The 24,957-nt window shown below is 31.0% G+C and overlaps 1 protein-coding gene across 3 annotated transcripts in view; it reads left to right on the forward strand.

Annotated features, from left to right (window-relative positions):
* LOC118192557 (sodium-driven chloride bicarbonate exchanger-like) overlaps nucleotides 1-24,957 on the forward strand; it is a 263,168-nt gene that overhangs the window by 147,903 nt on the left and 90,308 nt on the right. For all 3 annotated transcript variants that reach the window (XM_085810939.1, XM_085810936.1, XM_085810937.1), the window contains 4 exons: nucleotides 3,535-3,813; nucleotides 15,489-15,602; nucleotides 17,414-17,575; nucleotides 21,224-21,402. In XM_085810939.1, the coding sequence (XP_085667065.1) occupies nucleotides 3,535-3,813; nucleotides 15,489-15,602; nucleotides 17,414-17,575; nucleotides 21,224-21,402 (734 nt within the window). The remainder of the gene's footprint in view (nucleotides 1-3,534; nucleotides 3,814-15,488; nucleotides 15,603-17,413; nucleotides 17,576-21,223; nucleotides 21,403-24,957) is intronic.

A 24,957-nucleotide genomic window follows, 5' to 3' on the forward strand; every position in this document is an offset into this window, starting at 1 on the left:
GTCACATCAGCAGGCAGTTGATAGTTCCATAGCCCAAAGTTTATGATGTTGTGTAGACTATTCTATGTTCATATGAACTGGATTCTAAAATAACTTTTGATAAATTCGAAGTACACTTTTGTTAAGTTCATTGTTCACGTTAAGTACTTGTCCACTTCAATACATCATAACTTCATATCCTTAGCAGTTTGCACACCTCATTATGTGTGTCCATAGCAATTTGCATACTCTGTCACAGTTATCCACAAAATAATCAAGAAATTGCAGTTGGGAAATAGTCATATGTACACTATTTTACTGCTATCCACAGAAGCAAATGTTTTGTAAATAATAATTTGGCTCCTAGATGATTAAAAAAAAAAGAAAAGAAAACGGATTTTTAAATTTTTTCAATACAGTCCTAAATTGGGCAAAACAACAGATTTGTTAAACAATTCCAGTCTATACAAATTGACTAATATTCCAGCAATATAAAGCACATATTCTAAAAAATGCTATTATTTATATGATCTAATTATATCTAATTGTGTTTATAAAAAGGGCTACAATTATACACAGTTTCTTCAAGTGGTTAAAAACGTGTACTGAAAAACAGGAACTAATTCCAATTAGAATAGACATAAAATACATAATTATTCAGTACATATTATTTGCCAATCATCATACCATAAAAATATACGTTTCAAGTGCTGCAAATAATTTTTCATTACGGTTAGAATATTTACCAATCAATCATACTACAAATGTACGTGTTTAAAAAAAAAAGAAAAGAAAAGAAAGAAACTGCAACTAATTTTTCATTACAGTTAAAATAATAAATTTTTACTACAGTCAAAAGTCGTTAATCCGGACTCGATTCCGGATTATCGATCATCAGTTTAAATCTCGTAAAACTGCATGCAGAAATTCTAAAATTAAAAATATGAAACCGGAATTTATGATTTAAAGAGCACATATGATCTAAAAGGTATCAAAATTTACAAAAAAAAAAAAAAAAAAAAAAGCTTAAGATTTGTTTGTTTACTTTATTAAACATTTCTTTCAATGTAAGTTGTTTAAGTTGCTTCGTTTTATGTGATAATACTTTCTCTTTAATTATATAAACAGACATAATTTCTTCTTCAGTTACAAAGTTCCATACCTGCCAACTTTTACGAATTTTTCGTAATTTTTACGAAAATGCGTTTGTCTTTACGATTTTACGATCGTAATCCATTTTTTACGATTTTTTTCCTTTTTCAAGTGTTTTTAGTGATTTTTGTCAAAATTTTGGAATTTTTCACCAATTCAGCGATTTTTGCCAATTGCATCGTGTTTTATCGCCAACTACCGACTACTTCGAATCCAGTAACCTGCGGTTTCTCCCAACTCGCCGCTTAACCAGCTAATTCAATGCGCTGAACTTGTTTCTTCTCCCACACTTTTCTTTGTGGGTGCCAAAATGTCCCCTGCTTATCCAAATTCTTAATGATCTTTTGAAAGAACTTTATACTAAGTTTGTAAAACCGTCCGTTGTGAAAAACAATGTGTTGATTTGTGTTGCCTATAATAGTTTGGCAAATCAGAAGGATGACAATGATCTTATAATTGGAAATCAAACCAGGGAACTTGTAAATTCTTTGAAAGATCATGAGAAAAAAGAATTTTTTCAATGTGTTAGAAAGTACTTTTCCTCAGCCTGTGATTACATTGTAAGGAAGTTTCCTTTGCAAAATGAAGTTCTTTTAAATGCTGAAGTGGCAAATTTGAAACAAATTGGAAATCTATCTTTTGAAAAGATTTGTTTTTTTATTGATAAATTTCCATTTTTGTTAACAATTAAAGAAAATGAATGCCATAATGATGCTTTAGATGAACTATAGAATCCATTTTCTGCTGCACAGTTTGAAGGCTTTGCCAGTTCTAGAGAAGATAGACTTGATGTCCTCGTTGGTACCATAAAAAGAATAAAAAGAGCTGATGGAACACCAAAAGTAAACTAGCAAGAGTTTTATGTGCTATTCTCGTAATTCCACACAGTAATGCTGAGTGCGAGAGAGTCTTCAGTGATGTGAAGAAAAACAAAACTATGTTTGGTTCTTCAATTTCACCAAAAACTCTAGAAAACATTTTAATTGCTAAATGTTATGAGGAAACTAATTGTTATGACAGGAAATTTTCCAAAGAATTTTTGGCTAAAGCCAAAAAATGCACTCTAAATTCATTGCAATGATTTTTTTGTGTAACATTAAGTTCTTGTTTTATGTTTCCTAATAAATTTTTTAGTTACTACTTAATTGAGATTTACTAATGTAAGTACAATTTTCTTTTTTCTATTTGTATAAATTGTTATTTTTTTAATATCAAAGCATGATATTAATTCTTCGTGTTCTTCTGAATTTTGGAGAAATCTTCTGAATTTTTATCTTTAGAGGTTGGCAGGTATGAAGTTCCGCTGTTCAAGTCCTATAATTGCTGAATACCGACTAATTTATCAATCGAAATTTTTTCATTTTCAATAACCTCTGTGTCACCTTCTTCGTGTCTTTATCCATTTTTTGCAGCAATTCCACTTTTTGTTTAACGGACATTGAAACATACTTTCGTTTTGTAGATCCTTTGGGAGCTCCAGCATCGGAAATTCTATTTGACATAATCGAAAGTTCAAGTTTACTTTTATAAAATTGCTCTTACAATCTGCAAAAAATAATAAGCCGGATCCGATTCGAAGATTAAGGAACAACGCAATTTGCAACATTAACTGAAATAGATAATTAGATAATTTTAGCTTATATCATCCGTTATACATAAAACGCACACGCGAAAATGTATTCTGCGCTTGCGCACATGCATATGCGCAGTCGTAAAGGTCTTACGCGCAGGCGTGAACGCCTATGCACATGTGTCAACTCGGCGCATGCGCAGAAATTTTTTAGCTTGGAGGTCTGGATTATAGATCATTCCGGATTATGGGTGTCCGACTTAATGACTTTTGACTTTATACATTTATAAATAACACAATTAAACAATTCCAATCGATACAAATTGACAGGTATTCCTACAATATAAGAGCACATATTCTGGACTGCCATAGTGATGGGTCTGGGTTCAAATCCCGGAGAAGGCATGGTTGTAACTGTCTGTTCATAGGAGGCAATGGTGGCCACCTATTAGGTGCTTCCATAATAAAATGCCCACCACTTCCAGCCCTTGTAATGGCGCATGACTAATAGCTATTAAATGAAGTGCCTGGTTATTAAAAAATAATCATTTCTGCTTGCTTTATGAAAATGATGTTGCATATTATTTTAAAACTTTTGCCTGTGAAGTAACATACCAAATATTCAAATACAGTTTCCAATGCAATCAAACTTTGTGTATATTATATCTGTATTAAGATGCAAAATTTTATAGCATGGTATGATAACATGTGTGGGTTAGTGTAAATTTAATGCGAAAACAATTAGACCTGTATTCAAAAATTTACATATAGAAAATAACAGAATATTATTTGTATTTTGATTTATAATATATTAAAATTTTGTATCTTTTTAGGTAGTGTATATAGGGAAAAAGTTTCCTCTTAAAACTGGTTACAGTAAGCCAATTGTTCCATTATGTATATGTGATTTACTAGCACCTGTAAATTTCACCATCATTAGTGAAGATCAGTGCCAAAGCCTAAATGGAATATCTGTTCCTCCAGGATGTAGTTATACACCACATTTTTATGTGCCTAATATTTTCCTCATGTCTGTCATTCTATTTATTGGTACATTTGGCTGTATTCTTTTATTAAGAGAAGTGAAAAATACTCCATTTTTCCCATCCAAGGTAAGAGTTTTTTTTTTTTTTTTTTTTTTTTCCCCTTATTTGTAACATCTCAAAAATGTGTTTTGAGGTGCCAGTCGATGATACATAAAATCTTTCACCGTAATTTCCGGAAGAAACGCCGTGGCGTTTACGTGTTTAAAACTTAAATTTCAGCGGGTGCAATGTTTAGGTGCACTAAAAATAAAATATTTCCTTTGATAGTCATTGTGCATAGTTTGAATAACTTTGTCATTGTACATAGTTTGGATGGCCTTGTCATTGTACATAGACCACTCAGTTGTTTCCAGTTCAGTTGCTCCGCCATTAGCTTTCGACTCTCCTGCAAACAGAACTGTTGATGAAACTGGTGCAAAATCTGTATCTGTGCTTACGACGGGACATGAAAGAACGATGTGTGTTAGCTTGTGCCACAAACGGTGACGAGCTAAAGCCGATAATTATTTTTAAACAGAAAACTATTCCGAAAGGAGATTTTCCTAATGACGTAATTATTTGTGCAAACGAGAACGACTGGCTGTGGGAACAATCATGCATGAGTGGCTACAAAAAGTTTGGCAGTGTCGTAAGGGATCTTTTTTCCAACCAAAAAGGTTATTAATAATGGATTCCATGCAGGCTCATTTACTTGAGTCAGTGAAAACCAGATGGCAAAAATTGTCTACGACCGTAGCAATAATTCCACGTGGTTTGACAAAAATCTTACAACCATTAGATTTGTCAGGTAATAAATCCTTCAAAGTCCGAAAGCGGTGGGAGTGTTGGATGAGTGGAGGATTGCATACGTATACCAAAAGCGATAAATTTCGTAGAGCATCTTATGAAGAAGTTGCAAAGTGGGTAGGAAGTGCATGGAAATCGGTAAAAACATCGTCAATAATAACAGGATTCAAAGAAGCTGAAATTATATCTTTAGATCAGTGTTTCTTAACCTTTCTAGCGAGTCGCACCCCATTGCATACGAAAATATATCTCACGCACCCCATTGAAAATTGTGTTTTAATTTTTTTAGTCTAGAAAAATACATTTTTTGCGAAACTTATTGTTTATTGAAAAACATTGTACATTTTATATAAATACAAAACAATATTATTTTTATTAATGACTAGTCTGTTGTTGTTTTTTCATTATTATACTGGCGAAGCGAGGTTCTTTTTTGAAAGACATACACGTAAGTCACCACTTGCATTTAAGCGATTTCTCGCTTTAGATTTTATATGCAAAAGCGATGAAAATCCCATTTCGCACAAGCAGGTGGTAGCAAAGGGTAAGAGTAACTGCAGTGCTCCGTTCACCAATTCTGGATAACGTTGTAACTTTGAACACCAGAATTGTTGCGATTCTAATTGTTCGAATTCCATTTGAACATGTTCACTTGCTCGCATTTCAATAAGTTGATCTTTTTTCAGATCACTATCATCCATCAAATTTAAGTCAAATAGAAATGGATCCTGTTTCCATCTCTGAGTTTTGGTAATATTTCCGGTAGATAAATATCCATTGAATGAATCTCTCAATCGTCTCAAATATATTACAATATCGGGTATAATTAATTGTATTCTTTTCATTTTTCGCAATAACAGAATCAAGCAAGGGAAGGTTTGCAAAATTCCCCTTTTCTACCCGACGTATCCAAATTTCTAATTTTGTGATAAATGAAGATAATTTTTCACTAGATATTATTATATTTATACCAAATCCTTGCATTGATAGATTCAATTCATTTAAATGGCTAAATATGTCTGTTACGCAGGCCAGCCTCAGCATTGCATCATAACTCTCAAAATCTTTTACTAAATAACAATTTTGACTAGTCAGTAATTGAATAATTTCCTCACCCAATTCAAAAACTCTGTTAAGTATGCGACCCTTACACTGGTGTGCAAAAATTAAGGATGAGACGGTTTTTTTAATATAACTTTGTACAAAAGCTTTCCAAATCAACACATTTAATACCGTAAGATCTCCAATACGTAAGGACATGAATAATGTAAGCAACACTTACTAAAAGAGAAATCAGAAGCATAAAAAGAAGCTTTATTGAAAAAGTAGCATGGAGCGCAATGCGACTGAAGGCCGAAACATCCCTGTGATGGGTGTCCAGCAAGAAACATCCGGTCTTTAATAGGGGATATGATCTCCCCTGACTGCTAGGCAGGTTTCACAGCGTCTGCCCATGCTGAGAATGAGGGTGTCAATGAGTTGTTGAGGCATTGCTGCCCATTCATCTTGCAGCGCCAATCGAAGCTCTGGATTGGTTACTGGTGGTAAGGTACGAGCTGCCAAGCGTCTGCCTAGAAAATCCCATACATGCTCGATGGGATTGAGATCCGGAGATCATGCCGGCCAATCCATACGTTCAATATCCTCACTCTCTAAGAGCTGTTCGGCAGCTACTGTGCGATGACATGGTGCATTGCCGTCCATGAAAAGGAACTGCGGACCCATAGCGCCTCTAAAAAGATGCACATATGGAAGAAGAATCTCGTTACAATAACGGATCCCGTTGACTGAACCTGCGTCGAAGATGTAAAGGTCTGTACGACTACCAAGCATGATGCCTCCCCAAACGAGAACACCGCCACCTCCATAACTGTCCCTTTTAATGATGTTCGAGGGATGATTGCGGCTTCTCCACTCTCTCCAGATGAGTATGCGATGAGAATCGCTACTCAGACTGAATCTGCTCTCATTTGTAAAGAGTCCTCGTCCCCATTCGTTGTCTCTCCAATTCCGGTGTTCCCGGCACCACAGAGAACGCCTTCTCCGATGGGCAGGCATTAGAGGTACACACCGTGCAGGGCGTCGTGCAAACAGACCACCACCGTGCAGTCTTCTGGCCACGGTAAAACGCGATATCGGTCGTCCAGTCGCTTGTGTCGTGTGTCAAGCGATTTCTCCCACTGTCTGCCGCCTGTTTCTTCTGGCCTGTAAGGCAATATACTGGTCATCTGCAGGTGTGGTTCCTCGTGGACGACCACTACTAAACCCCCGGATAACTGTTCCTGTAGTTTGAAATTGTCTCCAAAGTCATGAAACGATGCTGTGAGCAATTCCGAACTCTGCAGCCACACTTGTCACACTGCGGCCTTCCTCCAACTTCCCAATGATTCGACCTCGGCTAAAAGCATCCAGATGTTGTCTAACAGATTGATTATTCGCCATTTCTCGCTAAGGCAGCAACTCGGTGTGATTTTAACTGCTATACGGCATGCAATCTCTTTGCCAGAAATACTGATCTTACACCGACAGCATGCTTTATACTACTCAGACACTCCCCCATTACGTCTACCTGCATATCTGCGCATGTGCTACCTTACATCACCTTACTTAATCTCCTGATTGGTCTTTCTGTCCGCTCTGCCTCTTCGTTCAGCTGATATGCTAATTTTTCGACTTCGTCCTTAATTTTTGCACACCAGTGTAGATAACCATCGTATTTCGGTGTGATATAAGAACACGGTATGATCAGCACTGATTTCTTCGCAAAATGCACGAAAAATGCGATGATTAAGCGCTCGCTGTCAGATGTATTTTACTATATTTACTGCTGTAGTTAGATGTTGTTTTAAACTTTCTGGCAATGCTTTCGATGCAAGTGCATGACGAATCAACATGCAATGCGTTATTATAACTTCCGGTAATTCTCTTTTCATGTGTGAAAGAAATCCTGAATTTTTGCCTAACATTGCTGGGGCTCCATCAGTGCATATTGAGCCAATCACATTCATAGGTAATTGATATTTGGTAAAAAAATCTTTGATGCGATTGAAAATATCAATTCCTCTTGTATTCGCCTCCAGTGTTTCACAAAATAGAAATTCTTCTATCACCTCTTTTTACTTCTCATACCTAACAAATACCAAAAGTTGGCTACAATTATCAACATCAGTTGACTAATCCAGTTGCATGCTTATTTTTAGTGGACTGATTTTTAAGTCTTCAATTACTTGCATTAAAATATCTTCACTGAGATCTTGTATTTGCGATCGTATAATATCATTCGATAATGGAATCTGTTGGATTTTTTTATGTGCTTCCGAATCTAAAACTGTTTTAGCAATAATTAAAGCAGAAGGTTTAATCAAATCTTCAGCGATCGTGTGAGGTTTCTTTTTTTTCACATAAATATGCCACTTGATATGATGCTTCTAATAAAGGTTTTTGAATTGCTGGTTCGCACAATTTTAGGATAGTTCCAGTCGTATCAAACCGAGCCTTCTTTGACTTCAAGCTGTTCATGCTATGCGCTTTTTCGCCACCATGCACATTGTTGAAATGCTCTAATAACTTTGATGGTTTGAGATTGCTGTTTGAAAATATCTTGGAACACAAGATGCATTGCGGTCGTTGCATGCCATCTTTTTCGGTTGCGCAGGTAAATCCATAACCGGCATACTTATCGTTCCATTGTCGTTTTTTTTTTTTTGACATAGTGGGCTTCACTATAATCGATTTAATTATTTAGAAATAATGTAATATAATAGATATAATGTTATTACATTTGTAATATCACTGAATTCTATTCGGCTTGAACGGGCAATTAAGAATCTATTAGTCTCAAGAGGTTTCTGAACAAGTCAGAATACACAATACACATGTCGCCGACACAATAGTTGACTCTACCTAACACAGTCACAGTAGATGCAGATACAAATCTGTGAATCCGTAGATTTCATTGGAGTAGCGCATGTTGAACTCAGCTCATGCGCAAGCTGGGATAACAATCTCCGCTTGTATCGTCGCTTCGTGGCTATCGAGGTTTCTCGAAGGTCATACTTGTATTCCCACAAAGATTTTTTTTCTTTTCGCCGTCTCCTAGCTGCCTGTTCGCGTTCATTTGTAGCATTCCATCCATGCCTTTTCGTAGTGTAGTGTATATGCCCATCAGCACCGGCTTTTTCCTGTGTCTTTTGCCGATAAGTGAGCTAAGTGCTACCAATTTTTATGAGCTTCAGTATTGGGGACACTACTGCAGATTTCAAATCTTTTATTATAAGAAATTTAATGAATGATATTTAATAATTTTTATGGTTAGGTAGGGGCTTCTCCCGCACCCCTCCCGGTTAAGAACCACTGCTTTAGATAAAGAGACTGTAAACCAAGAGGATGAATGTGACAATCTGGAAGACTTGGGCTTAGATCAGGATTTACTAAATCTTTTTAATTCAGAAAGTGAAGAATCAGATTTTGATGGCTTCATATGATGTATAGTTTGCTGTATTTCCTTTTGTAAGTAAAATTTAAAATTTCCTTTTGTAATCCAGATTTAATATTTCATTGTTGCAACATTTTTTATAATATAGTCTGAGTATTACAAATATGGACTTCTTTAGTGGGTAAATATAAGCATATTCGTGAACATAAATATATTTTCAACATTTCTTACCTTTAATTTATTTTTGAATTATGGTTTCATTTCATGTATTTTTCTTAACTGATATGTCATATATCAGGACAAAGGTTGAGATTTTGCATCTGTACAGCCCACGACGATGTCACGCGTAGTCTAATCTATTGCGGCGTTTATGCTGATGCAGCGTTTCTGTGTAATTTTAATTTTTTTCCCACCATTTTTCTCGAGTGCGCCGTTTACGCTGATGCGGCCTTTCTTCCCGAAATTACGGTATTTATCTTCAGTAGTATGAAAGTTCATTACTCTTCAGTGTAATAAAGTTATTAATTAAAGAGTAATTTTATCTGTACTTCTTAGTAACATCCTGTAACAAGTGTTGCTTTATTATGATCTCATAGATGTGATTTAAAAAATGCATATTTTAGCCTATAGTATATCAAATGCCAAATTTCTTTTTCTGCATCTTTTGCACCCAAAATAAATTTAAATGGTAGAGGTAAAATTTTGCTTCTTTTAAATATATTTTTAATATAATTTTGCTTCTTTTTAAAAAATTTCTTTTAAATGGTTATATATTTGTTTAATATTTTATTATTTGTATCAAATCGGAAATGCCAAAGAAAATGTGAAGGCTTTTGTCAAAATTCCTTTTGAATTTAAATTATATTTGTAGTGATTACATTAATTTGTAATACTAATTTTATGAGTTGGCAACAGGAAGTATATTTTTTATTTAAAATGAAAAACAAAATATTGTTTGATTTTCTTTGTTTTTTAACTTGAAAAAAAAATGTGTGTTTAATTATTCTTTGTGATGTTAGACTGTAAACTGCAGTTTCCAGACTACAAGTAAAATTTCCTCTTTGTTGCTAGTAACTTTATGTAATGCACCCATAGATTAATATAAATATAATAATAATAATATGGTATTATTAAAAATTTCTCCTTTCCTGTAATCTGTTTTCTCCATAAAAATGTGTAAAAAATAAGACAGTGGAAGTCTTTTTGTAATTGTTTTCAGATATATTTTCATAGCAGATTGAAAAATTTTCAACTTAACACCTCCGTGGCATGGCTTTTTCAGGAATACTTACTAAAAATAATTGTGTGCCCTCAACCAGTCTTTCTGAAAAATACCAGACTGACCCAGACTACCTTAAAAGCAGGCAAGGTTTTGTGTGAATATAACTAAGAAATTTTAATCCTCCATTGAATTTAGTGAGTGAGGTGGGTTTTTCTCACTGTGGTGTCTGTAGAACACGCTTGGTTGTCAGAATGATATTTTACCTCTTATATTTGGCTATTGTATAGTTTTTGTATTAATATCAATGCCATATATTAACTTATCAGGCTATGTGCTGAATGAAGAAAAATAGTCAACATGCATCATTAATAGAAACTACGTAAAATATTGAAGTTCATAGTTTCTTTAAGGAATTGCTTTGATAGTGGTAAAAAATGAAACTTTTATTCTTTTTTGTCATTTTTAGTTTTAGCATATCCAACTTCTGAAAATTTATGCAAATTAAATACAGTATTCTCAGAAAATGCAAAAGAAAATTGAAAAAAGAAATGCAGATTTATTAATCATTCTCATAGTGTTATTTAAATAGCAGATCACAGAGTTAAAAAAAAAAAAAAAAATGATGATGAGTGATTTATTTACAAGGATCATTAATCAAAGTTAATTTTTATGTGCCCAAGCATAAAGATAAGTAAATATTGTTTGTCAGAAAATAATACGCAATTCTTCTCTAACAAAAAGAATTGAAAAAAAAGTTCAGCAGGAAAAGTCTGATTGATAAATGCAGGAAATGAACCTTTAAAAAGCAGTTGATAACTTATCTTTAGACATTTTTTTTTTTTTTTTTTTTATAGATCTCCTCTTTAGGATTTTTAGAAGGCTACATTCAGAAAAACCTACAGTAGTACTAATAAAGGATTAATATAGCTTATTATTAAGCTACATTATCCAGGAAGCTTGTAATTAAGTTTAAGAAAGAATATATTTTGTAGTTAAGTTGTTATATTATTTCATAAAAAGGGGAAAGAAACATTTCATTTGCTTATCTTAAATTAAAAATATTTATGCTGGTTGTGTGTATTTTTGAAAATATCCTACATGCAACATAAATACGAGGCAGATTTCCTTAGAGAGTCCTTCAGAGAGATACTTTCCCACCTAGACATATAACCCTCTTGTGTTTTTCTATATTCAATTAAAATAGCTAACAACTTTGGGTTTATGAAAGGCAGTTCTATAGGAGAGCAAAAAGAGAGATTGTACTACATGTTAATAACTACATGCAGTCTATCAATCAAGAATGCTGGTCATTTTAGATAAAATGAAAACCATATATAATATTCAAGCAAAATGAACCTAATGATATAAATGCAGATTTTTGAATAAAGCATCTATATACTATTACAGGTTAAAGATGAGAGAGAATGCTTATTTTTTATTTTGTGAGTTTATTTGTGAAAATATCTGAGAAGAAATGATATTTTATGTAGCGAGCTTAAATAATGCTTTCACCTTTCATTCTTTATCAAAAATCAAATACTTCATTTCAAGCAGATGAAAACATATATGTGTATATGTATTTCATAACACTTTTGCTTTAACATTCCCCCCCCTCTCCATACACACACATCCAGTTTCTGTAAATGAATATTCAGTGGCATAGATATAGCTTTTGCAACCAGAAACGGTCTCTGATTGTGCCAAGTGAGGGAGTTGCTGAATTTCCCATCCCTCTTGATGTACAAATGAGTAAAAATATATCAAAATAACTTACAGGGAAATAAATTTTAAATCTATGCTTATTTTTTAAGAAAAATTTTAATTCCAACATTTTAAAATAGACATTCCAACATTTTAAATATCTAGGTGTTTTGTTGGACAGCAAATTTAACTGGAAAAAGCATATTTCCTACATTTCTAATAAATGTGAGAGGCTTCAGCGTGGGCTGAATCGAATTGCATGTAATAGTTTTGGTGTTAAATCGAATGTTAGCGCAATTATTTATAAACAAGGCATTGTACCCTCTATTTCATATGGATGTAGAGCTTGGGGACTGTCTCTAAAAAAGAAAATTAACTCTAAACGCCTGCTTCGAGTTCAAAGACGAATTTTGCTGCGAGTTATAAGCGGTTACCGAACTATTAGTTACAATGCTGTTTTCTCTCTTGCCAGATTTCCACCACTAGATTTGTTTATTCTGACCTTTATAGATTACAAGAATAGTCTTGCAAATTACTCCAATTCTCACTTTGATCGTTTATTGCCCTTGTCTGTTCTACCACATCCTTCTGTAAGACAACCAGTACAGATTCTGGATAGTACGGACACTGATGTAAATTCATTCTCATTTGTGTTGTATACGGATGGCAGTAGGATTGATGATAAAGTTGGTTTTGCTTATGTTATTTTTGAAGATGATATTGAAATTGAGTGTCACCAATTTCGCATTAGAAATGAATGTACTGTATATATTTCTGAGCTTCTGTGTATTAATTTTGCAATCAAGTGGATAATTAGCCAGAATGGACGTGGTTCCAGCTACTTAATCTGTACGGATTCACTCTCTTCCCTGGAATCTCTTAAAAATACCTCTTTATGTAATGATATTATTGTCAATATACAGCAGTCTTTCGGAGATCTGGAGAAGAGGGGTATTTCAGTGTTTTTTACATTTGTCCGTGGTCATTTGGGTAATTATGGAAACGAGAGAGCTGATTGGCTTGCTAAGAATGCAACTGAAAATGATATTAACGTTGATGTAAATATTCCAAAATCTTATTTTAAAAAAAACATTCAAAGCTAAAATGATTGAGTGGTGGAACTGTGATTATATCTTTTCTGATAAGGGATCTGTTACAAAAACATTCTTCCCAACTATTTTTGAAAGACTGAAAAGTAAGGACTTGTTGCTCAATTTTAAAGTTACACAATTTTTGTCTGGACATGGTAAGTTTAATGTTTATCTTGAACGATTTAAGCTGACATCTTCCAATTTGTGTAATTGCAATCTTAGTGTTCAGCAAAGTGTTTTCCACCTGCTTTTTGATTGCCCACTGCTTGATAAAGCAAGAAATCTTTTGAAATGTAGATTGAAATTCATTGGCCGCCGAAATGTTATGATTTTGTATCCTCGACTTCGGCCTACCGAGCTTTCAATGATTTTGTTGACTTTTATTTTAAACACTGTTAATGATTTCTTTATACATTTTTATACTTTTGTATTTACTTTTTTTTTTTTTTTTTTTTTTTTTTTTCCTTGTTATAGTTTCATTGTATTGTTGAAAACTGATGATATTACTTACTATTTTGCCTTTTTTACTTACGATTTGTAAGTCTCGTGTGATACTTTGTGGTGCACAAGGATAAAAAAAATTTTTAATTAATAATAATAATAACATTTTAAATTTATGCTTCCCCCTCCTTCCCCTGTGAAACCATCAATGACATCTTAGAGGTCTACTTGATTATTTGCTGAAATGTATAGACACATTTCATTAATGCAAATAAACTAATTTCACTTCAGCCAACAGTCATCAAAACCAAAATAAAAATAAAGCATTCCCTTGGTTTCGCCCCTACTTGAAATATACTAGCCCTGTTGCTACATCAACCACCACTTGCCAGACATTATGGTGGGAACTGTTATCCTTATCGACAGACAGTAATTATTGTCGCATCTGCTGTTTATGTCTCGAGGAAAGGTGCATCTTTTGTGTGCATATATTTTAGACAGTTGAAACTATACTTTGCCTCTTTTTTCTTATTCAGAGTAAGTCCAGAATTAGCTGTCCCTGGGGATGCAATTACTCTTTTAGATGCTGCAGTTCTTCCAAAACATGAATAGAATTTATCTATGGTGACTTCATCAAGGGATCTCAACTCCATTGGCTATTGTGAACTATTTCTAACTTTTGTGTAGAAATGCAGAAGCCTTATAAATTCAGATTCTTTTTTTTACATCTGTCATCAAAATTATATCAAAATTTGCTGAATTCAATTCTTTCATATAACATGCCGAAACAAATTTCTCTTAAGTTATCAGTGCATGGTTAAGGTGCATTTCTTAAATTTATAATAGTGAAGCTAAAAATACAGCAATCAGTAAAAAGTATAAAAATTCTGTAAATAAAATTGTGGTAAAATATTTGAAAGCCATCTCCCATAGACTCCAACTACTGTGGATTCTTTGTAGTTTCAATAGAAGTTCCTTGAAAACTGTGAGCTACTAAAAATGACGAAAAAAAAAACTGAGAATTTTACTGAAAGGGCACAAGGGAAAAATTTACAGAAAACAGGCACAACTTATTAATCCAATGATTCGCAACATGTTATTGACATTGTGTATCACATATTAAGTTGATAAACTTTCTCATTATAAAATGTAGCCAGTCAGCAATTCAAACCCTTATCTTTATAATCAAGTACCCTGCAGCTCAGTTATATTATGGCAAGAAAATGTAACATGTGGTTCTTTTGAGCTCTGTTTAAACTGTAAGTTTTTTTTAATTTGTGAATTATGCTGCCTCAGAATAAATGTAAATGAATCTTTAAAGTTTAAAAATTCATATTCTACAAAATATCTGTGCGTTTAAAGCTTCTAAATTTTAAGTACGTCATGCATTTTGTGCTGGCAACTCTAAACGCCATGCATTTTGTGCTGGCAACTCTAAACTCTTTGATAAAGACAGGTATGTATTTTATCAAAGGCATAAAAAATTAATGCTATAAAATTAAAGAAATATAAAATTTTTTCATGAAAAATGATGAAATGGATGTTATAAATGCCAAATGCTATTTAATTTGATTCTTAATTGAATACAACTGTTTGCCATAACCAAAAAAGTGCAGTCTCTGAAAGACTTTTTTGTGTTATATGTGTGTGTGTGCACGTATGCACAGAAAGGGGGGAAGGCATGAAATTAAAATTCTCAGGTAGTGCGTGCATATATCGATTACAATTCTCACAATTTGCTGTGTTTGTTGAGTATAATATGCAGATGTCATTTATGTATTATTTATTTCTATATATTATTTTATATAAAAATCTAATGAGAAACAAATGTTTGTCATTATTCATATGAGAATAATTTTGTAATAATCACAAGTGATATAAATGTGAATGCCTGCACTACACATTCATATAATGAAATTGATGGAAAATATTATTTGGTGGCAGCCTTTCATTAAAATCTTTTAACTGATTTATATTTATTTTGATATGTTATTTAGTCAAAGTTTATTTTTGTAGCACTGTTGTAGTGTGTATTAAAAATATTATAGGTGGGTTTTTTTTATAGGTTCGTACATGTATATCAGATTTTTCTGTCCTTATCGCTGTTGTAATTATGACTGCTTTAGATAATTATGTTGGTTTACATACACCCAAACTTGAAGTGCCCCAAACATTTAAGGTATTTTTAAATTTTTCTTTTTATCTTTCTTGTGGCTTTTTAAGTGTAGTACTTTATGTAAGGTCTGTGAAACTTATGTAGAAAATTGTTTCGCTTATTGGAATAAAAATATGTGATTATGATTTGTATAATAAAGCAAATGTCCTGTAGTTCAGAACTGGTATAGTAGTGTAATGCTGCGTTGATCATTATGTTCTTTTTATAATGACATATGCAAAATAAAAATATAATAATTTCATATTCTAGTTGTTTTTAATCAAATAGATTAGGTTACCTGTTATTCATTTTATTCATATGATCTGAATAATATATCTTGTAACACAAAATTTTATGTAGATTTTAAATTTTTGGTAAGATTTCATCAGGAATTCAAAATTTTAAATAAATTAAGCTGAACTATTTGATTCTCCACCCTCCAAACTATGCAAGAAATTTTTCACTTTTTCCATTTTGTTTCTAAGCATGTTCTTCTGCTCCACATATATGTTCAGTATTGACTAACATTATCTTCCTGTTCCCTCATTAATTATAATGTAAGTTTCAGTGTCATTATTATTTCCCCCTCCCCATTTGCAAACGATATGTTCATGTTATCTGCTCTTTTTTGTGTTGTGCAGGGGCGTGTAAAGTTGTTGCTATTCAGTTTTACATATTGTAGATAGGATAAAAATTTTACTTCTTTGGTACTGCTATTGAATAAAATTTTAACTTTCAGCTAATAGCAGTCCACTATACCATTTTAAAATATCAGATTATAATTCTCTTTTAGAGCAAAATTTTCATTTAGTACATTTTATTTGTTTCTGTACTTTTGTCGTTCTTATAAGCATCCTTTTCATTGATGAAAGATTTCCTAGAGGCTGGAAACATTTATTATACTTTTAATATGTGATGAAAAATATGTAATAAATGAATATCTCATTTCTGTTCATTATTAAGTAACTAAAATTTTTTTAATTTTGAAGTGAATTAAATTGGTATTAAATCCTATTTTAGAAAGAGTACAAAAATTCATTTTTGTTTAAAAAATGTAACAAAATCACTGTTGCTGTATGGCATGATACTCAGTATTTGAGAGAGCTGTAATGAATCTATTCTGAAAATATGAGTACTTTGGAATAGAATTTGAAATGGCTGTTTAATTAATATAAATGAAAAGCAACTTGTAACATGATAAACTTTTAGGAAATAAAACATAAATATCATAATAAATTTTTATGTTGTATAAAATAAGTAATATGTAAATATTTCAAATCATAGTTAAAATATAAATTAAAAGTAAAATTAATATGGTTTTGAAGTCAAAAATTATGAATTATTTCTAACATTGAAATTTTCTGTGGTTTAGTGTCAATTTTAATGATATGCATTTGTACTATGTTAGAGGGATGCTTATTAATTTTATAAATATCAAAATTTTATTGTATGTCGGTACTAATAAGGAAAACATTGTTTTAAGGTTGTTTTATATATATATATATTGATTGAGTAAGAAGAATCGTCATACTTTTTTAAGCATATTTTTCTTTTAAGATTCATTTCTTTATTTTAGCAGTGTTAATTAATAGTTTTGAGATTATAGTAATTTCTGTATTCTTAATAATTTTCTTTATCTTTAATTATTTATATGAAGATAACTTTTTTTACAAAATATATATACAAATGTTTAGTTAAAATATGTTTGATTTTACGATTTTTATGTAAGTAAACTTTTATATAAATTCTGTATAAAATGTCTAGGAGGTTTGTAAAACTTTTCAAACTAAAGTTGAAGTACTGTAGTACTGAATTAAAATTGTTTATCATTTTAGCCAACATGGTCTGGAAGAGATTGGATTATTCCATTGTTTGGACATAATCCATGGTGGTCAGCAATTTTTTCAATGTTGCCTGCATTACTTCTAACTGTTTTGATCTTTATGGATCAACAAATAACTGCTGTTATTGTAAATAGGAAAGAAAATAAACTAAAGGTTAGTTTATTTTTATAAAATATCTTTTAATATTAAAAATATTTGTTGGATGAAACAAACTTATTAACAACCAAATTATGGAATTTTTAAAGAAGCGCAATATTTCTGGTGTTATTAATGTACTTACTAAAATCTAAGACCCTCCTTGCATTTTTAGATTTTGCTGTAGTTTCAAGAAAAAGAATTTTAGCTTATTATCCTTCCATCAGAACTTCCTTAAAATAACAGTCTATTCACAGGGTTCGTACGGTCCTTAAGAGTCCTTAAAAGTCCTTAGATTTTTTGGAATTGAATTTTTGTCCTTAAAAGTCCTTAATTTTGTCCAAAATCAACAGAAGGTCCTTAATTTTAAATTTCTTTTTTTTACGACTACCATTTTGAGTGTGAATTAGCATTTTGGAAGAATATTTTTGGCGATTCACTGACATATATGGTTATCTTTTGAATGGGTTCAGGGGTTATAATTTGTTACTATTTCTAAATAAATTTCTTAGTGGAATATTTGAGTTGCTAAACAAGAAGTGAAACATAAGCATTTTGAAATTCATTTTGTCCTATAAAGAGCTCTTAAACAACTTTTCACTTTTGAGGATGTGAATTCTTTTATTAAACGGTTCTAAATTTTGCAACTTATCAACGTTTTCACGATTTTAAGATCAGTTTCTATAGAAAATGTTTAATTCCGAGAATTTTTCGACGATTTTTTTTTAAAACATCATAGTATTGATAAATTTCATTAAAATAATGGTAATATATTGAAATTATATTTAAAAAATAACATTAAAATTATTTTTTTTCGCTGTCATATTATAAAGTTTCATTTTGGCAACTTCTTATACTACAATATTTTGAATCTGAAAAATAAACAAAGTATAATGCTATAAAGCACAATTTACAAAACAGCTCTTAGCAAAAGCAAAATTAGCTATGTAATTAAAAATGTTTTCTTTTCAATTTTTTTTCATAGTAAGCATTTTTCCCATGTAATTGTCTCAGGATATTGAAAATTCTCAGAACGTGCATCAGTTTCCTCTATAAAATTAAGTTTACAGTTTTTCCCTAAATATTTCTGGTTTTTTGCTGTTACAGAATTGTATGGATAATTTTTCTTCAGCATTTTAGACATTACAGTGTATGTCCAACTATTATAAGAATAAATGGTACTTTTCCGTTTCGCCGGCGCAAATCTCGCCAAGCAGACTTTATTAGCGGCAACATACAGTATACACATAAAAAATATTTAAAAAATTTTAGTTTTAAGAATTCTTTTTTTGAAGGTATAAACATTTTAATATCGCTTAAAACTTTATAAAAAGCCAACAAATAAAGACAATAAATTTGTAAAAAGACATTAATTTAAGAATTTACTATGCTTTCATGGTTCAACATCCTAATTCGCCAGTTCATATCACGTGACCCCAAGCGATCTCATCTCACGTAAACTACTCTACAAAAATCTAATGCTCTCAGTAATTATCTACATTAATTTCAAGTTAAATCTTAATTTGGAACACAAGTTTAAATGCAAGAAATATTTCAATGCGTACGAATAGCTTACTCAGAAATTATGTAAAACTGCAGTGCTTTACTTCACTAATACATTCTCATTAGAATTGATGAATTTAACCCTTGACTTTCCTTTTCTATATTTTCGGCTTCGGGTAAGAGCTGTGATTGCATCCTAATTGACTTAATTACCGAAAATGGCCTTAGACATATCTGATAAAAATTCTATGTAATTATATGCCAGTATTGAAAGAAACAATCAATCTGATAAGAAAAAGCTGCGACTTGTTTTGAAAATGAGGCGTAAAAGGCTACCAGCGAGAATATTCCGTTTGGCATCGGTTGTACCATTATTGGCGACTTTATCGCTTGCACCGGCAAAACGGAAAAGTACCGAATAAATATTTAATGCTACTTACTACATAAAGTTTATTTTATTCTCAAACTTATTAATTATGTTAATTAATTCATGTTTAGTAATAATGCATACTACTTAGGGATCTATTTTATTTTTAGGATGGTATTAAAAAAGTGAAATTCAGGCGTAGATAATATTTTTAAATAAATTTATTCAGTTCCCATTTGCTGATAGGTCCTTAATTTTTTTCATTAATGGTCCTTTAAAGTCCTTAGAAGTACTTAATTTATGTGTGCAAAAATGTGTACAAACCCTGTAATTCACTATGGCCTAAAATGTTAGTGGTAAGTTATTATCTATTTGTTTTCAGGCATTTAAATATGGTGAATGCAGGCCTAAGCTGTAATTGTTCAGCTTTAAAGGTGGCTATTATAATTAGTTATGCATTCATGAATTCAATAATTACCTTTGTAGTATATTCAGTATTTAAATAGCATAAATATTTACTGAAAACACTGCTTAGGACTGTTAGGCACTATAGTTTGTCCCAGTTTCAAATCCCGACAAATGGACTGGTGCGTGGTGGTGTTTTCGCTTTTTCCTCATGTAAACGTAAATACAATCCCCCCCTCTTTTCTTTATTTTATTTTTTTTTTTATTTTTTATTTTTTTTTTTTTATTTTTATTTTTTTTTTTTTTTTTAGAAAGTCCTCTACAACAGCATTCTTACCTGTGGCAGATAGCCCCCATGTATTGTATTAATCAGATAACTAATTAAAATATTGTCTAGTTTGTGTATCCAATATTGCTGAAATTGCAATTTGGAAAATTCATAAACTGTTATCTTAAAATGATATTTAATATATCAGAATTTCATATAAACATGCTGATTGACAATTTTTATTTGCAGTAGTTTTAAAATTAATTTTAATGTTACAATTGTTTTCTTATTGGTTTTAAATTTAATCTTGGCTTCGTTGTGTAGTTATTAATTTTCACACTTCATATCAATATTTCTAACAAAAAGTTTTATGATGCAGCATTAGAAAAATAAAAAGACTTCAAAAAGTTAATTGTCTACTGATGAAACATTTACCAATTTAGCCTCTTATTGCTGCCATAGAACTTCCTCATTCAGTCGATCTTGGACTACAGATTATTATCTTATTATTGATCTTCAGATTATTAGATGTTAATTATTTTGTGTGGTCTGTAAAATTATGTTTATGGGGATAAAGGTTATATGGAGTGTAAAAAATTTGAGTTTAATTGGTCTTTTCAATGGCAGTTTAAAAAAACTGCTTCTTGAACACATCACTAGTATTTTTATTGTCTATAATTGTAGAGTAAATGCTTAAAAACATTTTGCTCAGAAGTTACCAAAAGCTTCTGTAATGATAATATAATTTTTAAAGATTATTAATTTTTAAATTGATAAGCATGATTGAAATTAATAGGCATTGTTAAGATTTTTATTTCTATTAGTAATACCTTTGAATTACTATTAGTAATTTCCTTTGAATGTATTTAACTCTTTTAGGGAAATTATGGATGCAATAGCAACATTTCTGAGAGCTTTTATAAGTTTATTCATCCTCAGAATGGAGCTCTGTATTCAGTTTTCTTGATATGGATAATTCATCCCCTTCATCAATAGGATATACAATAACTGGCTGACTAGAATTGTTCTCACCACAGTTGCAGTATTTAGGTTAATTCATATGAATTATATTCATAATTTTTTATGCAAAATATTGATATAGTAATGTTTTTATTTCTTCCAGAAAGGAAGTGGATATCATTTAGATCTATTTGTGTTAGCAATTTTAATTGCAATTTGTTCTGTTTTGGGACTACCTTGGTTTGTTGCTGCAACTGTTCTTTCTATCACACACGTGAATTCATTGAAACGTTCATCCAAGTGTTCAGCTCCTGGAGAGAAACCACGCTTTTTAGGTGTAAGGTACGTAAATGTTTATGTAATATGTAAATTGCTCAACATATAATTACTAAATTTATTGGAAAAGCCAAGTAATTTTTATCTCTTAATAGTGACTTTTTAATATATTTGCAATTTACTTGGGGGCAATTGAGTAAAATAAAATTGTGTGTTTATATGTGCAGTTATTAATTATTTGAATGAAAATTAAAGTTACAACATAGATCTGAGACATTTTATGACTTGATTATCTTTAAGTTCATAAAAAGCATATATAGGTTACTAATAGAAGTAGGATGTTTAAATCATTCATTTTTCTTTTGTATTCTTTTCTTTATTTTTCTATTCATGTTTCTTTCGTGTTACCTTTTTCTCATTTTTCTTTCCTATTATTTCCCTTCTATTCATATTTATTTTTACTTTAATTAGTTGCTTTTAAAATTTCATTTCTGCCTTCTTATCTAACTGAAATTTAATATTTACATTATATATGTTACAGAATTACCAACTTTCCTAGAAAATGCAAAAAAACACTTAATTTTTCATAAAATCTCTCAGTTAATTCTTAATTTGTCTAAATTAAATAATCTGTTTGAAATGTATTTTACGAAAATTGATGATCACTAAGTGCTGAAAGAAAAAGAAATACTATGATGGAAATTTTGATAACAAATTCTTGCAGAAAGTAATCCCTAAGTGAAACTTAAATTCCCTAAACTCCTCTCATCCCCCCTGCAGTTTTATTTATGCATAGTTTTTCTGATTATTATTATTTTTTAATTTTAATTGTTTCAATTTATTATAGAAGATTGTAGAGCATTTTATGAAGATTTGTATAACATTTATCAAGTAGAAATTTATTTTTAATTTTGCTTTAAATACGTAAATTGTGCATTACTAAATTTATATACATGATTACATGCACATTAATTATTATTACTTTTACTGGGTTTAACCTTTCAGTCCCTTCATAACTATAGGAGGTCCTGCCAGTAGTAGTATCCCATAACAGTTGAAAGGAATCCCCCCCAGTTTCTATGCATCTTAATGTGAATTACTTTTGCTGCCACAGCCTTTGTAATTGGTTTTAGCAAATTACTTCAAACCTAACTGTGAGGCTTCATAATAGGGTGTTCATTATTCACTTGAAGTAGACATTTTTTCTTTCAGCAATTATGCTTGAATATTTTAATTGATACATATATCTTTGTGCATCGTTCTCTAAAGAAATGGGTTCCATAATAAAATTAATCATGTAACTAAAATTATTTTCTTTTTGTTGTAAAACCTCTGTACTTTTCATATTTATATTTAACAGCATAAGTATATTTGTGGTTATTAGAAAAAACTTACATTGCCATGTTGGGTACAAACTTGTGTATTTTTTGGAAAGCTAAAAAAGACTGTAAAATAATTTTCTTTATATATTGGTTTGTATGTGTGTAGTTTTAAATTTACTGTCACAAGATAGTTAGTATTAGTTGAAATTTTTTGTTTAACGTCATTTTATTAAGCTGACTATACAATGCTTTTGCTTTAGAAATAAACGTAAATAATCATCTGTGAAGCTTTGGGAGGTAAAAGAATTTTACAAAATGCATTCATGAATAGTAAAGTAGTGGATAATATGTAATTCAGAATTAGTTATCTATGCAAACATCATGAATGACTACAGCTACAGGAATGAACCATGAAAACTGCAAGGATGAATACAATGGGTATTGAGAAATGCTACTCTGTTATTTTTTTCTTTTGCTCTTATCATTTACGCAATGTATAATTAAATTAAGTTTGGTCATAAACAATGACCATAACTGATCCTTTGACCTTGTAAGTATTCGCATTGTATATCAGAAAAAAATTCGTTTTTTTCTTCCCCTTTTATATTAGAAGTGAAGAGTTCAAACACAGTTAAATATAATCCTAGGTTATTTTATATTTATTTGTGACAAGATGCCTGATTTGCAAAACACACAGCTGATGTTCAGTGTGGCTTAGGTAACAGATTTTGTCAGTTGCTTTAAAAGTGTTTTTTAATACAGCTTTTTCCCATTTAGTTTCTCATATCCTCTTCATAAAGTGACACTACCTGCTTTTCCAATTGAGTACATATCTGTAATTCACTGCATATTCTATACTTTTATTACATATCAGTGGTTCCTAACCTTTTTGACTCACAGAGCCTCTATCCTGTGTCTTACAAATCTAATAATAAAATCGATTAAGGGAATATGTGAAAGTCACTACAATAGAATTTGTATGTGAATGAGAATGGGAACATTACAAAGATAAAGAATAAATATAATTTTAAACTTGTATATGTGTTTTGAGGCTTTTTGATAAGATTAAACAAAATTAAATAATAAATAAATAAAGATTAGATAAAGGTGAATAAATTATTTTTTGTTCTATTTTATAACGTAATTCAAACTTTGTGCAACAATGAGCAGTAAGGTCAACAAAATAAATCAGCTCATGAAATTAATCAAAAACTTGTCTGTGTGCAATGTTTCAAGTAAAAACATAGTTAAACATAAATAATAATGTCTAAAATATAATAATAAATTGGGCCAAATATAATACTAAAGAATACACTTCCGCCTGATAAGTGTAGTGCATGCAAATGAGGGGAAAACCTGGCTGCTCTTTCATGTTGCAGGAAAATGGGAGGGAAGAGATTTTCCCCTTTCACCTTGTCAGATTACCTGAGTTCATCCATGCCACACACATATTTTTCTCTTCATCTTTTCTAATATAAGATGTGACGAGGAGAGAGATAGTAAAAGAATGTAAAGAGCTATCTAAACAGTTGAACAGTGTCCATGCAAAAAGTATTAAAAATTAAAGTATATTTTAAAAACTTTAAAATTTATCACATCTTAATTTATTTTTATCTGTAAATAAACTTGATATAGTCAAAATTTGGACACTCATAAATATTCATTGAAAGCTCAATGAATTAAACCATATGCGTAACGGATTTTGTATTATTGATGAGAGCAACAATCAAAAATAAAGAAGGCCATAGAATGAACTCATTTCCTTCTGTTTCATTTCTTGTTTCTTAAAATTTTTATTATTCATTATAGAAAGTATTTTTAATTTAATTTTGTTAAATATAGTGCACTTAGAACATGTTGTAATGTAATAAAAGGCCTAAATTAAAGCAGCATAACATTCAACCATTAATGAGATCTAAGTGTAAAAAATATTACTGTAGATTTGAAAGTGCATTTTCACACAGTTTTCATATTTTAAGTTCAGTTGTTGACAAACCATTATCTAGTTCCAATGTGTTGTTCTCTATTTAAGCAGATGCTTTATTTTGTTTGGTAGCTCTCTAAGCAGAAAATCCAGTTTCACAGGTATGTGTAGTCGAAAAAGGCAGCAATTCTAATTTTGCTACTTCATACAGTATTTGGAATGTATCTTATGAAAGCAACCGAAATTCTGGTTGACTTTGAACATAATTTTTAGTTTGGTTTTAGATATCAAATCCCTGAGGACCTTATTTTTCACTGAATATAAGCTGTATTCTTTTTTGTTGTTGTTGTTCAGGCTTAACATATCAGTTCTCAA

Source organism: Stegodyphus dumicola, chromosome 2 (genome assembly GCF_044657685.1).
Source record: "Stegodyphus dumicola isolate Sdum_Otavi_A_Nest chromosome 2, ASM4465768v1".
NCBI lineage: Eukaryota > Metazoa > Arthropoda > Arachnida > Araneae > Eresidae > Stegodyphus > Stegodyphus dumicola.